The sequence below is a fragment of the Mycteria americana genome, chromosome 1 (genome assembly GCF_035582795.1).
Source record: "Mycteria americana isolate JAX WOST 10 ecotype Jacksonville Zoo and Gardens chromosome 1, USCA_MyAme_1.0, whole genome shotgun sequence".
Lineage (NCBI taxonomy): Eukaryota > Metazoa > Chordata > Aves > Ciconiiformes > Ciconiidae > Mycteria > Mycteria americana.
In genome coordinates, this window is record NC_134365.1 from 30767746 (window position 1) to 30786390 (window position 18645).

The following is an 18645-nucleotide window of genomic DNA, read 5'->3' on the forward strand; positions in this document are numbered from 1 at the left end:
AAACTATATCAAGTAAAACCGCTTAGAATTGGTGAAGGAAGAGTTAAAAGAACTTCTGTTTGGGAGGAAACGGTTATGGGAAATTGTTTATGTCCTTAACTGGTATATAATTAGAGTAGGAGGATGTGGTTTAAAAAGCAATCATAGTCATGTAATTTCTCATACTTCACAGTTACGATGAAGAAGAACTGTCTGGACAAGATTCTGTCTACGTGATTTTATTTATGGTTAGGCAGTAGTGTGTACAGTTATAGCCATGCAAGAAAAAGTTAAAAGAACATTAATACTCTGTGGTTCAGAGTTGGAATGCTAGGAGCTATTGCCTTTTCATCCCCTTGTGTGTATGAGTTCAACAGTCTTGAATTACATGATCACATATTCAATTTGGATGAGACAGCAGCACAGAATGAACATGCTCTTGGAATAAAACAGTACTATGGCATGAAACAATTTTTTTTGAATTTTTGTCATACCTATCACATAAATTACACTGTGTACGCACACGCATGCAGGTAAAATGGTCAGGGTACAATGAGGAGAAAAAGACTAAGTAGGGGAATAAGGAAGGAGTTTTCTTCATTTCCCCACCATATCTGTATGTATTAGGATTGTTGGCTTATACAGGTGATGTAGAGGCAATTATATTTTTATCTCACAGAGGAATGAGGGGGATCTGTTTCACCGACTGTGGCACATAATGAATGAAATCCTAGACCTGCGAAGGCAGGTCCTTGTTGGCCATCTCACTCATGATCGAATGAAGGATGTCAAGCGACACATCACTGCTCGTCTGGATTGGGGCAATGAGTGAGTAAACATAATAATAAATGAAAATAGTGTAATCTAATTATAATGCCACAGCTTTAGGCTCATTGTAGAATGTTGAAATAAGGAACAAATCTCTGACAGATGTTACCTTTTTTTTTTTGTTAATGGACCTTCTCCTTTATTGTTTTTCTGTCCACTATATTTTAACAGTGAAAAGTGACTTGTCATTTTATTTTACTCTTTTCCTCTGTTTATTTTACATAGCAGTGGTACTGTCTATAAGAGAATTGCATTGGAATATCTGCAGCATCCTTTTACTGGCCTGTGTCTTTTTAAAACACACCTGGCCAGATTCCTATGTGACACAGTTAGCATAGCTCTGTTGTGGTAACTGAAACTATATTGGCTGACATTGCTTCCTTTTTGACTGGTGCCACACAGTTCAGTTCCTACTTGGGCATCTCTGACATACATCTTGCTAGTATGCTCTGCATCTTTCTTTTATCTGAATAACTAATAAGAGCTAATGCAAATTTTATTATCTTTTTTTTTAAAGCAAGAAAAAGGTTAAAATACCTTTTGGCATTTAGGTGCTGTTTCCAAAGTCTTTTCTTTAGCCTATATTTATTCAGTTAAACTCTGACTAAATGCAGCAATATTCAATAGTAGAATTAACTGAATTTCAGGGGTTTCTGCAACTACTGCTATCTGAAAGCCTAAATACCTAACACAGTGGAAGAACTGTGATTAACTGTGTATGATTAACTGTCTGCTTAAAATTTTGTGCTAACCGAGTGGAATTGTGATGGTTTTTGAAGTAGTCAGTTCCTACTCTTTATAAACATATTTTTAAAAAACTTTCTAATCTTTGAAGTTTTTCTAAATTCAGCATGACTGCCCCATATGTGTTCTTAATCTTTATTGCTTGCTGCTGTGCTGAAAATAAGTTTTATTTCTGTTGATTCAAGTTCATTTCATTATTTTGTTCAGGGGATATAGCCAAGCAGCTTTGATGCCATCCAGTCCAAATTAAAAATAAGCTGATGTTTTGGCATTTGATGGATTTTCTTTTTATCTTCTTTTCCGCGGTTGTCATTCAAATTGACAATACTAGTGTGATTCACATTGTACAATGTCCGTAATATTACAAAGGACAATATCCCTTGTACATTGTCCACAATGTAAAACAGATTTAAAAATTGTGGAAAAATGTATTCTATTAATGTTACAAAGTGAAGAAAGGGGAGGAATCATCCGTGAATAGTGAATACAGCCAAAATACTTTAAAACAAAACCAAATCCAACTGTAGAGTACCAATTAGCATGCACATTGTTTGTTGGAATGTTTCTGTTAAATGTAAATAGAAGCAAGGAGTTAATTTGTTTCCTTTGTATGTAGAAACTACTTACTGTTATTCCATTTCTCATACAGACAACTGGGACTTGACTTAGTTCCGAGGAAAGAATATGCTATGGTGGATCCTGAAGAGATCAGCGTTACGGAGCTCTACAGGCTGGTATGCGAATATAATACTCAGTACTTTTGCTATCAAATTACATACTGATGTTTTGAGGGCAGCTTTCTTCTACTTAATAAAAAGTACTTTTTTTGATCAAATAAACTGGCATTTCATAATGTAATGAATTTTACTATGAGGAAAGACATTTTCTTTTGAACACTTATGTCATCTCTACATCTGTATGAGATGCTTTGATTTGATATCAAATTTGTATGTGCATACATGCTTATTTAACATGTTATTTGTTAAAAGTTTTGTTTTCATATCATTAAAATTGTGACCGTTAACATGAATTTAATCATCAGTAAAAGCTTATGAGACTCTTTCATTAGAGCTTTACCTGGCCCATGAGTCCTGTTAGATAAGATTTGTAGAAAGATAGTAATATACTCATGGTACAAGTATTGTCACAATTAATCATACTGGGCTATTGGTCTTTTCTAATATATTAATGTAAATAGCAGTTAAACTGCATAGAAAAGCTCTCCTTTGGGTATAAAAGCCCATCTTGACTTACTAAAACCAGCACTGATATTTCTCATTCTGATTTCTTAGACCTCACTGGAGATTAAAACTTGCCAATTCATTTATGTGGGCTTTGGCTCATATTTAAGTACTGCAGCTGTTACAGATATGCAGTTTTGAGCCTTACTTGCTTAAGACTAAGCTTTTATTTGAACTAAATTTTATTTATGTTAGCTTTTGTATTTAAATATAGACTAAAGCAAAAATATAATTGCTACAATTTTCTGTGGAGCTGAAGTTATAATATATTTTTGATTATTTTTAATTACTCTGTGCTGATAACTTGTAATGTCAAGCCTAATAGTAATTTCTTCATGCTAGAGTCAGTATACCTTTGGACAGTTTCAAAGTCATATATAATCTTAAGGAATCTTGTTGAAGCACCAGATGAAATACAGTGAGGAAGCATTAATCTTAAGAAGAAACACACAGAGGTAGAATAACCCAGAAAACTAATCGTGGAACTCATGGAGTGCACTTTCAAAAATAAAGAGGGGGGAAAAAAAAGCCCAAGATAACCTCAGTTTGAAGGCTAAGTAGCTTAGAAAGATTGCTCTTTAAAATTATTTTTGGTACAATGTAAGAGAGAAATAGTACAACTTAATATTGTCCTACTCTTAATGGGTGATTAAAATGGTGAAGATATAAACTGTGAAGTCAAATCAAGGGAATTTAGTAGCTTCTATATAGCAGTCTGCCAAAGATTATAAAATATGGACGTGATTTTTTTTTTTTCCATTTTAAAATATTGGTATTTAGTCTTCTGCAAAAGCATTTTTTGTGTGTTTGAATACTAGAACATCAGATCACTAACTATTTAAACCAGCTATGAAATACTATATAGTTACAGCACAAAGCTTTAAAGTGGCTTAGAATTTTCAGAGTAGAAGAAAGGTAAACTTCTAGAAGTTACTGTTTTTCTCCTAGAGATAATTATGATGCAGTGCAACACTGGGAGAGTCACTTCCTTGTGTTCTCCTTCTCAGACACAAAAAACCCAAAACAAACAAACAAAAAATCCCAATCCCAAAAAACTCCCCAAACTATTACAAGTTAATACTGAATTAAAAATTTTAAAATTGGGATTAAGAAAGTAGTTCAGTGTTACATTTTTTACGTCTTTTTGTTTTGAGATTTTTTACGATTAATTCAAACTGGCTGCTGTGTTGTTTGTGGTATTTTTAGATGGAGCATCGTCATCGAAAAAAAGACACACCAGTACCAGCTAGCAGCCACCATCTTTTTGTTCAGATGAAGAGTCTAATGTGCTCCAATCTGGGAGAGGAACTGGAAGTAATCTTCTCACTCTTTGATAGTAAAGAAAATCGGCCTATCAGGTATCATGATTTCTCATTGGAATACTGATTTTACATAAGTTTTGTCAATATACACTGTATATTTTGATCCAGGTAACAAATTTCACATTTAGAAACAAGCAGAAGATAGTCTTGATTCAGGATAATTTTTTGCTTCCTTTTGAAATTCAGTTTCTATACTTAATAGTTTGTAGTATCATTTTAGGTTTAAATAATGTATATTTCTCCATCTTATTTACCTATTTCAGTTGGTTTTGTTTGTGTAGGAACATATATACATGTATGCATACAGAGTGAATATTAGTTCTGTGACCTAAAGGTCATTTCTCAGTATCTCTATTTTCCTCTCTCCTAATCAGTGCACATTCAAAACTTAGAACTGTTGCTTGCTCTGTAATATTTATGAGATAAATTCTCCTAGGTACATGAGACTGGAGGGCTGCCCTTAGTAGGTGAATTAAGAGCCTTTGTATAAAAGGAGCCTGTACTTTATTGAGGAGATGCCTGTTCTTCAGTGAAATAGTCAAACCCGATATCACATCCACTTAGGGTTTGTTTGGCCTCTTTTTTTCAGCTGGGAGTTGATCCTGGAACCATTCTTTTTCTGTTTGCCCTAGAGCTTAAATTCTGTGAGAGCCCTGATAACCTTTGAATTTTTAAATATTCAGTAGTTGTTTCTACTCCCAGCACTTTTCTGGCCAAAAGAGAGAACATGGGAGTGAACAGTAGTGGAACCACTATACACTTAATAAATATGAGCACAGGAGGAGAGCAGAGTTAGTGCAAGAGCCTTAAAAGTTCTGTTTGAGGAATATGCCAGGAAGATGGAACTATTAAATGCTTGTGCAGTGGTGATGAGTGTGGTGAGTTGACTCTGGCTGGACACCAGGTGCCCACCAAGCTGCTCTATCACTCCCCTCCTCAGCTGGACAAGGGAGATAAAAATACAATGAAAGGCTCGTGGGTCATGATAAGGACAGGGAGAGATCACTTGCCAATTACCATCACGGGCAAAACAGGCTCGACTTGGGGAAAATTATTTTAATTTATTACCGATCAAATCAGAGATGGGTAATGAGAAATAAACACAAATCTTAAACCACCTTCCCCCCATCCCTCCCTTCTTCTGGGGCTCAACTTCACTCCCAATTTTTCTCTACCTTCTCCCCCACAGCAGGACGGGGAATGGGGGTTGTGTGTTCGTCACACGTTGTTTCTGCCACTCCTTCCTTCTCAGGGGGAGGACTCCTCACATTCCTCCTCTGCTCCAGCATGGGGTCCCTCCCACAGGACACAGTCCTCCATGAACTTCTCCAATATGAGTCCTTCCCATGGGCTGCAGTTCTTCACAAACTGCTCTAGTGTGGGTCCCTTCCGTGGGGTGCAGTCCTGCAGGAACAGACTGCTCCAGCGTGGGTCCCCCATGGGGTCACAAGTCCTGCCAGCAAACCTGCTCCAGCATGGGCTCCTTTCTCCATGGGTCCACAGTTCCTGCCAGGAGCCTGCTCCAGCTCAGGCTTCCCACAGGGTCACAGCCTCCTTTGGGTGCATCCACCTGCTCTGGCGTGGGGTCCTCCCTGGGCTGCAGGTGGATATCTGCTCCACTGTTAACCTCCATGGGCTGCAGGTGGACAGCCTGCCTCACCATGGTCTTCACCATGGGCTGCAGGGGAATCTCTGCTCCGGTGCCTGGAGTACGTCCTAGCCCTCCTTCTTCACTGATCTTGATGTGTGCAGAGTTGTTCCCCTCACATATTCTCACTCCTCTTTCTGGCCATGGTTTCTGCTGCGCAGCAACTTTTTCCCCTTCTTAAATATGTTATGACAGAGGCACTACCACTGTCACTGATGGCCTCGGCCTTGGCCAGCAGCAGGTCTGTCTTGGAGCCGGCTGGCATTGGCTCTATCAAACATAGGGGAAGCTTCTAGCAGCTTCTCCCAGAAGCCACCCCTGTAGGCCCCCTTGCTACCAAAACCTTGCCACGCAAACCCGATACAAGGGGAGATCACCTTCTGGTCGGAAGGCTTCCATTCCTAATTTGCTGCTGGTTGTTGGCCCCTGTAGTCTGCTCTATTCTCCTCATGATAGAAGGAACATGTTCTGGAGGCAACAATCATCATCTGCTTTAAGACTGGCCACTAGAGAAATGAAAGACTAGACTTCAAAACAAAAAACACTTTAGATAAGACAGCTCACAAATACACACAAAAAAATACAAGCTACTGCTCTAAGCCTGTTAATATGGTAAAAAGTGTTACTCAAAATGTGTACAAAGCCGTGAGCTGTGTACTAGTTGTCGTCTTACATATGGCAATAGCAATTTGGGGTACCATTTTATTGTTAATGAAATTATATATAAACAACTACTGTTACAATGTGAGCTGCTAAATACTGACACTTCATTCTGGCCAGCACTTTGGACCTTAGTCACCAAAAAGCAGTTTACTGTCATTTCTGAGAATTAGATGTGCATGAGGGCACATCTTTTGTGTTCACGCCAGTGAATGCCACAGCAGGTGATAGATTTAGGAGAGAGCTTCAGACCTTGACAGAAAACAATTTGGGTGTTATGGATTGCTGAAAACAAGGTTATGGCAGTAGTGGTGGTATGAAAGCAAATGGATTTGATTTCGTGTTCACACGAAAGCAGAAATTCTAGAGCTGTTTGTCACATGCTTGCTGCGATCTGACCTTTAGTTATTGATTCCTGACTCCAGTGTCTGTTTGCAGCTGCTTTATTATGTGTGAACTTCGTCATCCCATTACTGGCAAACCTTGAAGAAGTGTGTTTCCATGAATCCCAACTGCCTTCCAGGGCATGGGGGGAATGACAAGATGAACTTTGTGAAGGTAGTTTGCAACCGTCTGCAAAGCAAACAAACATACACCCCCACAACAACAAAACCACAACAAAAAACCCTACCAAGAAACAAACAGAAACCTCTCAACACATTGAAAAATCTGAAACCAAGAGAGTTTTCACAAGAACAAATTAAATGCAAGGTATATCTGTATCACAGAATGAACTCTGGAATGCAGAGGTGTCCAAGCTGGAGACTTATATGGTCTTTCTGGATTAAACCTGGAAGCAACATAACCAGGTTATCAGAGAGTTAAACCAAAGCTAGTTGGTCTTGGTGCACAACAGTATGGTATGATGTATAATTTTTATTCAGTACAAATGGGTGGGATATTTCAGAGTTCTTTAGGCCCTGGCTGATGCATGCAAGAAATGAACAGCATCCCTCAGAAAGATGATGTATGAGAGGAGGCAGCATCTGCACTCCCCGGGTACTGCAGTTCACACCCTGCAATGATGCCGAAGCCTACTGGCAATAATAGAGTTGTGGAGCCTGGATACGCGGACTCTTCTGCTCATTTGTGATGAAAGTGCAGGTCAAAAGCTGTGTGTGGCAACACCTTAAGGTCTGTCACAACCTAGCTGTGTCACTTGTCCGTTGGTTTTCTAAGTCGTCGTCTTGTGGTCCCGTAGAAAAATGCAATGAAAATAATAGATGAAACTTGTTAATAGCACAGATAAACTTAAGGAACTATACATGATAATTTTTTTCCTGAAACAGAAAGATCTTTGATTAAGAATAGAAGTACACAAATATACATGACTTAAAATGTATTTCTTCAATTTGTTGCTTATGGTATTAGAATTTTTGTTTTGTTTATTTGGACTTATTTGCTTTTTACCTCAATTTCAGTTTTGCAAGCACTATATGTGTACCAAACTTTCCTCAAGTGGGTAATCCTGCTTGTTTTAATGAGACCATTTGAATGCATAATGTTAAGTACAAGCTCGCAGGTACAATTGCTCCAAAAATGTGGTTTTATGTGGGTTCTAATATAGTATTCATTGTCCATCTGGTATAAATTGACATAAAGCAAGTGATCTCTGTAGCCCCTTAAACAAAGAGTTCATTTGGAGACAGTAAAAATAGCAGAATTGAGATTTAATGATACAATTTCTGTTCTGACATTTTTCTTAAGACTAACAGCTTTGTATCAGGTAGACCTGCAAGTGTAAGATCTGTCTATATATCTATTTCATTTTTTGTAATCTCAGGTTTATGCAATTGAAATAGCAGCTTTAAAAGACTGTTGGACTAGAAACAACATTACCTGATTAAGTTTTTGAATTGATTGCATATCTTTTTCCACAGCCTTTTTTTTGTTTTATGTTACCTGTTTCATACATTCAGCTGTTTGAACAGAAACATTTGTTCAAGTATCACAGTTAAACTGAATTGCAACTGTAGATACTGAGGTGGAGCAAGTATCTACAAAAAGGAATAGTGAGGCTTTAGGAAGCGTGAGTATAGCAGCTCCCTTCCTAGTCCAGCTCCAGAGTAGCGCAAGAAAAAGCGGCCTCTGGATAGGATGCTCTGATCCAAAATGGTTAGCAACATTCAGAAAGAAATACAGCATGTTTGAGCTCACAGCTCACCTGGCTTCTTCATGTTACTGGCCTGCAAGGAACCACAGCATATAAATGATACTTTGTGGCATTTTTCTTCATGAGATTATTTTTAATGTATTAGTATAAATCTACCTGTATATTGTTGCAGAGTTTATACAAAATGTTTTAATTACATTTTGAGTATTTATACATTACTGATAAGAGGATGTAATTTTCAGTAATATGCATTAAAAATTTTGATTTTGTGGTAGTGACTTGGCAAATTTGCAATTAATTGATTTTTCTGATCAACTGTAGTGTTGAATACTTTGCAAGGGTTTGATTTTTCTCTTCCTTTACTTTGAAAATACCTGAGTTATTAATAATGTGGCTAGCATGTTACCATGTGGAAAAGTCTGTGCTTCGGAAAAACAAGCTTTATATTAAGTGAGCTTTATATTGAAGTGCAAGAATAAGGTTGTCCTTAGGCCATTGTAAAGTTGTAGTTTTCTCAGGCAACTTTAAGAACTGATCAGAATTAGAATATAGTCATTGAACAATGAAAGGTAATGAAACTTTTTGTTGTTGTTGCTATAGTTATAGATCTCTCTGAAAAAAGCATGCCATAGCAACTGAGACAAACCAAGTTATAAGCAGAAAGCATAGTGTGTTAATAGTTCTTGCATTTGACTTAGTGGGACTAGAATTGAGTTCTAATAAAAAATTATAACATCATTACGTTCTAAGAACAGATTAAAAGAATATAGGTGTAGAAAGTAGAAAGAAATTTAGATATCGGATTGAAAACTATGACCCTGAATGTCAGCACACAACTTTTCTCTAATTCTCATGACCCATGTGTTTTACCGCAGGAACTAAGTTCAGTAAGTATTCTTGGTAGGGCTGGATTCTAACACGATGCAATATTAGCTTTTGTAAAGACAACCAGAGGAGGAAAAGAATAGTAATAATTGTAACTCCCTTTACACTTTATACAGTATCTTAATGACGATTGCTGTAGCTTAAAAGAGAGTCCAGACTCCCTGGAAGATAGGAAAAGTAAGTTTGAATATTGAAAGACAGAGCAAGAAACTGAGCATGGGTCTTTGTTTTCTTAAAGAAAAACTCAACCTATTAATATAAATCTGTTCTTCACCTACACTACACTCTTGTTCCTCTTTATTTAAAAAAAAAAAATCTAAAGTGGTCACTGCATGCTTTATATTTAAATTTAGCATTTGCTCCTCTTCCTCACCTTTTCTTTCTCTGATTAGTTGTGCTTCATTAGGAAAGAATCAGTTCTGAAAAACATGCAAGTATATCTTCAGGGCAGGGGGGACACCATCAGGCTCTGGAATCTGGGTAGATGGAGGTATCTTCTGTTGTCACGAGTAAGATGCCAAGATTATGACATATGCCAATGCTTAGCATTTCCTTTTTGTTTAATTTTAGAAGGTTTCATGATGAATAAATGGACTTTAGGATTGGAATCCAGCTCCAAAGACATCTGAACTTAAGATCTTTGTGTGAACTGAATCTCTAGGCTTCTGTTACAGTCTGCAGAGACCTAGCTCTAGTCAGTGAAACCTAGAAAGTGATTCAGCTGATGAAATGTCTGCATCTTCTTTAGAGCATGTTGGATAGCTCTTTAAAATCCATAGACTGTATTGATTAAAGAGCTGCTCAGCATACCCTGAAGTAAATTTGAGCTGAATCCATCCTATTCTTTTTTGTTTTCTGTTTCACTACTTTAGATCTCAAAGTTTGAGCCTTCAAGTTTGAAAGGAGTTGATGTTGAATTCATAAAGGATATAGATACTCAGTATTAGTTATCTGACTATTCTTGACATTAGCCCCTCAGAATGGAATCCGTAAGGAAAAGCGCTCTGAATTTGCTCTTAAAATATTTGCAAAGGATTTAGAGGTAATGGATCAAAAATAAGTGATATACGTATGTACAAACTTACTACTGTTGCTTCAGTATATATTGAAATTCTTTTGTTAAAAAAGAAAGCATGGTCTGTGTGTCTCTTTTGTTATTATGGTGTGGTAGACAATGTACATGTTCAAGGAATATACCAGTGTATTTCTAGGATAGCACCTTTTAAAATAAGTAAGAGATGGAAATTAAAGCCATAAAACCATTAAAACATTATTGTGGTTTTGATAATGTCTTAGTAGTCCTTTAGTGCTTTGAATAAAAGGAAAATTAGGTAAATTGATAACTAGATCATTCTCAATTAAATAATTTTTCATCTTAAAAGCATGGGCCATAATTTTCCCAAGCTCATAATTTTTCCAACATGAACTAAGAATTAGATAATAATGTGTTTTTCATGTGAGATGTGAGAAATTGTAATGTTGAAATTAATTAGTGACTTGCCCAGAGAAGAAATCTGATGTCAGATAGTGACAAAAAAATCAGTGTGATGCTTGTGGTTCTTTTTGACCTTCAGACTTCCTAACTAAAGATTTCTCTAGATTGGTAGCAGCTTTGATGCATCACTTGCACCTAACTTAGTGTGATCAGTGCCCACTTTGGGCAACAGGGATTTTTTTCTGTCAGCTTTAGTAAGCTAGAGATAAATGTTCTTTTGTGATCACTTGCCATTTGTTTGGGAGAGTATGGGACTGCACTTTTCTCCAGGCTTTTTTTGTTGCTGGAAATTGCTATTAAAAATAACTGTTTCTAATTGTGTTGGCATCCACAATGACATCAGTTCTGTTGTATTAGGGTAGATGTAATAATAAAATACAGGTTTATTTATGACTTTATTGTTGTAATAAATGATAATAATAAGTATTACTTTGCCGACTGTTTCTATGTTGATATAATTGTCTAATGTGTGTCTTCACACTTTAAGAGGCTTTTTTTGGACATGAATGTTCTACTTCCTGTATCGAAGCAAGAAAACTGTAGAAGTTTTCTCTTGATAGTCAAGTATTTAAATCTGAGTGATGCCATGCTTATGTACTTGATGCATTAAGACTGCAGTTGCAAGTCATTCATTTTCTACTTAATTGGTGCATACTAATTTCACTTGACTGTGTATGTGCATGTATATATCCCTATTTTCTAGTTAAACTAGCTGCTAGGAATAATTTTTGCTATCACTTAAATTAACAATAAACAGATGAAGTCAGCCCGTGATGATTCCTAGAGTTTTCCCTGGTGTGTTCTTGTATCTTAGACTGCATATTAGGAAATTTTACTTCACTGAAAGGGTTATCAAGCATTGGAACAGGCTGCCCAGGGAAGTGGTTGGGTCACCATCCCTGGAAGTATTTAAAAGACGTTTGGATGAGGTGCTTAGGGACATGGTATAGTGGTGGTTTTGGCAGTGTTAGGTTTACGGTTGGACTTGATGATCTTAAAGGTCTTTTCCAACCTATACGATTCTGTGGCTCTGTGATCTTGTTCCATTTGTCTTCCCTTCTTTCTGCCTTACAGTTTTCTTCCTTAGAACAGTAACAGCAAGTGTGTTAGGGATAGAACACGTGTGTTGTTGTGGTTTAGCTTCAATTGGCCACTAAGCACTGCACAGCCGCTCACTCACCCTCCCCTCCTGCAGGGATGGGGGAAAGAATCGGAAGAGCAAAAGTAAGAAAACTCATGGGTTGAGATAAGAACAGTTTAATAATTGGGGAAAAGAAAAAGATAATAATAATAAATTGTAATGAAAAGGAAAACAACAAAAGAGAGAGAGGAACAAAACCTGGAGGGGGGGGAAGTGATGCAACCGCTCGCCACCCACAACCAATACCCAGTCCGTCCCCGAGCAGTGATCACTACTCCCCGGCCAACTCCCCCCAGTTTCTATCCTGAGCATGACGTCATATGGTATGGAATAGCCCTTTGGCCAGTTTGGATCAACTATCTTGGCTGTGCCCCCTCCCAGCTTCTTGTGCACCTGGCAGAGCATGGGAAGCTGAAAAGTCCTTGACCAGTGTAAGCACTACTTAACATACTGATCTTTTAGTTGTTGGTATCAATGTTATTCTCATACTAAATCCAAAACACAGCACTATACCAGCTACTAGGAAGAAAATTAACCCTATTCCAGCTGAAAGCAGGACATGTGTGAATGGCACTGCTTTAACATGGTACAGCCATACGGCTTGTCCCAGTAAAATTCTTTATTTTATGCACTATTACGTCTTCTAACCTTCCATTCCTTTTCCTCTTTTATTTCTGTTAAGGTTGCAAACCCTGTTTGTGTATTCTTCCGTTTTTTGTTCTTTAAGAAAGTAAAAAGCTATCTTGATGACGCTTTAATATGTATAACTAATTACACTATTAGAATCCTAATATACAGGCAAAATCTTTAGCATACACAGTTGTAGAGTGGTGTTGTTACTGTATTTGGAAAATGAAAGAGGTCCATGATCACATCTTCTCTTGAGATTTTTTTGTCTTTCAGTTCAGTCCTGTTTTTGTGGCCACTGCTGAGCTTTTACTGTCTACTTAGTTGTACAACACCTTAGTCTGTTTCTGAAGTACATTATTTCAAACATACTCTATCTAGATCTATTGAGAGTCCAGACGGTAGTTAATTAGTGTTGTTAAGAAATGCTTTTATAAAATCTGTTCCTTGAATCTGGCATGCTCAACAAATGTTTGAGAAAAGCAAAATCAGAAGGATTTACCAATTTAGTACTGAGCTTTGATGGTTTGTTTTTGTATCATCTACTTTTCTTATAACGAGATGAACAGTTTGAAAGTCTTAAGACTGCTGTCTACTTCAGGAAGTAGTGCCAGCCAGTAGAGTGGATTTGTAGAGCAGCAGTTCATGCGAAGCCAAATGTTAACATGTGTAAATGTTTTAAGGATTTTACTTTGGACTAACTCTGTGGTTGTGTGGACTGAGTGGCAAGAGCATATGTTCCAGTTTAGTTTTATGCAGAAGAAATCCAGTTCACTAGCTTAGGCTGTTCTGGGTTGTGAATCAAAATGTGGAGACGATCAGAAGATTTTCTTCAAAAGCGAACACCTGATTCAAACTAACCCGATCATGTAGATCATAAAATAGTGTATGTAAGATGGATATTACAGGGCCATAGCTCGAATGGGTGAAAATCCTATAAAACATGGACTAACTCAGCTGTACACATGTAATTTTTTACTTTGGGAGTTAACTGACTTTTTTAGCTATTACAGTCACATTACAAAAACAATTTCAGAGTTAAAAGGGATTATAGACACCTGAATGCAGTTGATTTAATGTGAGATGCACTTATGAGAAAATAACTAAGTTTAAACTTTAGATAAAAGATAGGACATTGTTAGAGCTCCAAAGGAAGACTGGAAATGAGTGTTTTCAACATTTCAGCAGAGTGCAATGATCCTGTGTTCTGATGCTCTTTACAGTAGATTTATAAAACAGCTAATAATGTGTGGTCATTTGAGATTTGTGAAGTTTTTGAGGTTTTTCTATTCCTAAGAAATGATCAGTAGCTTCTGTTCTGTAAAGTTGGAATATGAAGATGCTTAGATTCCCAACATTTAGAGTACTGAAGAGTGTAGTGATGATTGTTTGCTTTAGGGATATCTTCTTCTCTTAGCAGCACAAAAGTTAATGAAATGAATCTCTCTTCCTGCAGTTAGATCACACTTACAAAGCCAATAGTATGTAATTCAACAGATTACACTGTTAATAGTTTTGTAGTGGTAGATTTTCGGAGAAATAAGACATCTGATGATAGTACATGCTTTTCCCCCACATGTACTCATATCATGTACCCAATACAGCAGTTTGTTGCAGCAGTGATGACCTTAGTGTAGCCAGAGGGCCCATTTACACTGGAGCTCTAAGAACACCAATCCTTTAATCAAAAATATATTGACTTTTTTTTTTATCAGATCCTGGAAAGATCTCACTTATCAGCTTTTAATAGAATCAGTTTAAGAAGTTGCAAGGGACAAAGTAACAGCTTAGCTGTTTTCCAGACAATGTGCATTATTCACTGAGACTCTGGTAACTTTATTTCTTGCCACAAGAATATTCTGTTGTTACAAAAAACAAAACCAGAAAACCAAAACCCCAAAGAAAATATTTAGCAGATGACTGTGTTCAAAAAATCAAATATCCCAATGTCCTCTGAAATACCTACCTTTCCAGGGTAGATACTGTAAGACCATATTTATATTTGTAGCACATTGCTATCCGGAGATTTTGCCTGTTTTTTTTAAGAGAATTTTGAAAACACCAACAACACTGGGCAGTGTATTATGAAAAAGGGAATGGAGGGTATTAAGCCTGCTGCCCACATTTGTTCAATTCAGACTGTGGACCCTGTTCTTGGCATTGACGAGTATGCATAAGAATGCTGCATCATCTCCTGCCCAAAGTCCCAGTTGCTTTGCTGACCTTTACATTTATGTAGTTTGTGCTTTTGTGTTATGTCAACATACTGCTGTAGAAATTATTTTTCTTAGATTTGCAATGTGACACACAGTTCTTGTGTAGCAGTGTCTTTTGTAAACCATCTTCTTAATGTTATAATTTTTTCCAAATTGCAATGCTATTAATAGGACAATTTCAAGGCAGCACTTCAGAAAGGAGTGTGGTAAGATTTTCTTTAATTGATATACACTTTGTGTCTGTGTCAATGTGATATGAACGTCTTATCACAAAATGATTGATGCCTCTGGCCCCATCTGTGTGAGGAGCAGAGATAAGTTGGCATGCTAATCCTTCTTTTCCTATCACCTTGAACAACCTTGTTTGTAACTATCATACTGCCCTCAAATGAGCACAGATTCTTAAGCACCACAAAGAGGAATAGGCTGTTTATCCAAAGCCAATGAAAGCAAACTGCATTTTCTGTTTGTGAGCTTTTGATTATATGCTTAATGATTGTGTAAACTCCAGACCCTATCAAAGAATAAGATTACCCTTCCTTTGTTGTACTCTCAACCTCACCTTTTTAGTGACATTCATACACATCATCAATCTTTTTATGCTGTTCTTCTTTCAGTTCTGCTATTACTTTAAATCAGTTGCTGAAAGCTGAAATCCACATTTTGTTGGTCAAAATATTTACTACTTGGTGTTATAATTTTTTTTCCCCAGAAAAAAGCCATAATGTCAGTTTTTCTCCCTTTAAGAAACAAATCCCTCCCTCCCCTCTTATTCTATGAAAATCTTGAAGGATTTTGATATAGTAAGAGAATGTTTAAAGGCATTTTTTTGCAATCTCCGTCAGCATCTTCAAACCTGAGATCTGCTCTGTTCTAGCACAGCTCAAAGAACATGACTTTTAATCATCCTTCTAACTAAAGTTTACACAACTGACTATTGTTAACAGTCAGAACAACAGCAAGGAAGGGCTTGGATACCTCTTGAATCAAGCTGATAATACATTTCCATTACCCAGAAGGCTCACTACTGAGAACCCACGATGTCTTTCTTCTAAGATATCCCTGTAGCCTCTCTTGAGCAAGAGCTCAAAGATTCAATATTACTTTAAGTGGGTTACACTTGAGTTTCAAGATCTAGTTTCCTTGGGATCAGTGCTCTAGACATCAGCGCTCTAAATGCAGGAGACTCGAATAGTTAAATTCTTTGTTGCTTCTAAACAATGTTGAACACTAGACCACAAAAGAGATGGAGAATATATCTGTGAAGCTGTAGGGTGTGTACTCAGTGCAAGGCTAAAAAAGTTGTTAAAAATGTACAGGAGAAGAATCCTGTATGGATGGCCCTCTGGCTAATGAAGAATGTCGCATGTTGTTGTGAGGAACAGTTCGTTAATTATCATAGTCATTTGGAACTTCAGGACAAGTAAAGGCAAGTGGTAAAGTGTTGTAGCATGGCAGTTACTAACTTACAGAGGTGGAAGATGGAGAAGAATGTGTAAAGAACCATATTTCTGTAAAGGCCCAAGTGACACAGCTGTCTATCTGTGCTACTTTTATGTGGTACTTACATGTAATCACAAGATCACGGAATGGTTGAGGCTGGAAGGGAACTCCAGAAGTCATCTGATTTAACTCCCCATAGAGCTGGTTGCCTAGGACCACGTTCAGATGGCTTTTAAATGTCTCCAGGAATGGAGACCTTACAACCTCCCTGGGCAGCCTGTGCCAGTGCTCAGACACCCTCACAGTAAAGAAATTGTTTCCTGATGCTCAGAGGGAACCTCCTGTGTTTCATTTTGTGTCCATTGCCTCTTGTCCTGTCACTGGGCACCAATGAAAAGAGCCTGGGTCCATCTTCTTTGCACCCTCCCTTCAGGTATTTATATATATATATTAATAAGATCCCCTCTAAGCCTTCTCTTCTCCAGGCTAAACAGTCCCAGCTCTCTCAGCCTTTCCCTGCAGTCCCTTAATCATCTTCACGGCCATTCTTGGACTCTCTCCAGTATGTTCATGTCTCTCTTGTACTTGGGAGTGCAGCATGGGGGGACACAGCACTCCAGGTGTGGCGGAACCAGTGCTGAGTAGAAGGGAGAAGGATCATCTCTCTCAACCTGCTGGTAATACTTGGCCTAATGCAGCCCAGGATACCGTTGGCCTCCTTTGCCACAAGGGCACATTGCTGGCTCATGGTCACCTTGCTCTCCACCAGGACCCCCAGGTCCTTTTCTGCCAAGCGGCTTTCCAGCTGGGTGGCCCCCAGCATGTACTGGTGCATGGGATTGTTCCTCTCCAGGTGCAGGACTTTGCACTTCCCCTGGTTGAACCTCAGGAGGTTCCTGTCAGCCCATTTCTCCAGGCTGTTGAGATCCCTCTGGATGGCAGCCCAACCCTCTGGTGTATCAGGCACTTGTCGCAGTTTTGTGTCATCAGCAGACTTGCTGAAAGTACACTGAGCCCCATCATCCAGATCATTAATGAAGATATTAAACAGGACTGGACCCAGGATTGACCCCTGGGGTGCACCGCTAGTTACTAGCCTCCAACTAGACCTTGTGCCACTGATCACCACCCTCTGGGCCTTGCCCTTCAGCCAGTTTTCAGCCACCTCACTGTCTACTCATCCAGCCCATACATCAAGAGCTTCTCATGGTGGATCTTATGGGAGACAGTGTCAAAGGCCTTACTGAAGTCCAGGTAGACATGACCCACTGCTCTCCCCTCATCTACTGGGCCGATCATTTCGTCGTAGAAGTTTATCAGGTTGGTCAAGAAGAAGTTTCAGTTCAGAACCACCTGCTAATTAATTTCAACTTCTTTATGGTTCTTTTCATAGCATGCTTATCATGCAAGTGTTTCATGCTAGAAATGTTATTTTGGACTTTTTTTGTTGTATACAATGTGTGCATCTATTGTTCCTTTCCATGTTCTTTCCAGACACTCGATTCTTTTATTTTATCCTAACATCAGAGAAGAGAACAAATTAGGTTTGGGAAATGGTTGGGAGGACACTTTAAAACCAGATTTGGAAATAATTTTAGATGGTGCAGTGTATTTCAAATACAAAAGCTAGAGAGAGATGGAGAAAGAATTTTTATATATGTGTATACGTGCACACACATTAGTTGATATTCAGATTTTCTGCTCCTGTATGTACAATATCTGATTGTTCGATATTTAAGTCTTGTGTTTCTGAATGTCATGGAAATTCAGAGGCTTTATTAATAAATAACTCTCAGAAAGAGAGGGGTTTGTTTTTACCATTATCTATGAGAATTAATATCATTCTGGGAAAAAAGCGTGTGTGTTTTTTTCCAGTTGTTTAAGGATATGCTTTAACTGTATCTCAGACTAAGTTACCTGATCCCAATAGCACAGAATTTCTGGGAGGAGTGAACACTGACTAGAGAGGCAGAGTTTGGACTGGACTTACTTGTAGTTTTTCAGCAACATAAAATTTTTGTGAAGAAAAAATGTAGGCACATGAAAGCGTGCTCAGTACAATGCTATATCATATGCTACACACAATCTAGGTGCTTCTTATAATTTTTAATCTCTCATTATGTGATAGGTTACTCTGCCTTTTCCCCTTAAAATACTCCTTTTTAACGTGTGTAACCTTCACTTTGTTAATACTGTTCCTTGGAAATTATTACTCGGATACCTCCACATTATCCATGGATGCTTTTTGTCTTGAAGTAGTCTTGGATCCTGACTTTCTCTGTGCAAATGTGCCTGCTAGGCAG

The 18645-nt window shown here is 37.9% G+C and overlaps 1 protein-coding gene across 1 annotated transcript in view; it reads left to right on the forward strand.

The window, feature by feature from the left end:
* Positions 1-18645, forward strand: part of DOCK4 (dedicator of cytokinesis 4) — a 262201-nt gene that overhangs the window by 98725 nt on the left and 144831 nt on the right. Inside the window, exons 6-8 of the mRNA XM_075493937.1 lie at positions 659-807; positions 2201-2285; positions 3999-4150. Coding sequence (XP_075350052.1) covers positions 659-807; positions 2201-2285; positions 3999-4150 — 386 coding nt within the window. The remainder of the gene's footprint in view (positions 1-658; positions 808-2200; positions 2286-3998; positions 4151-18645) is intronic.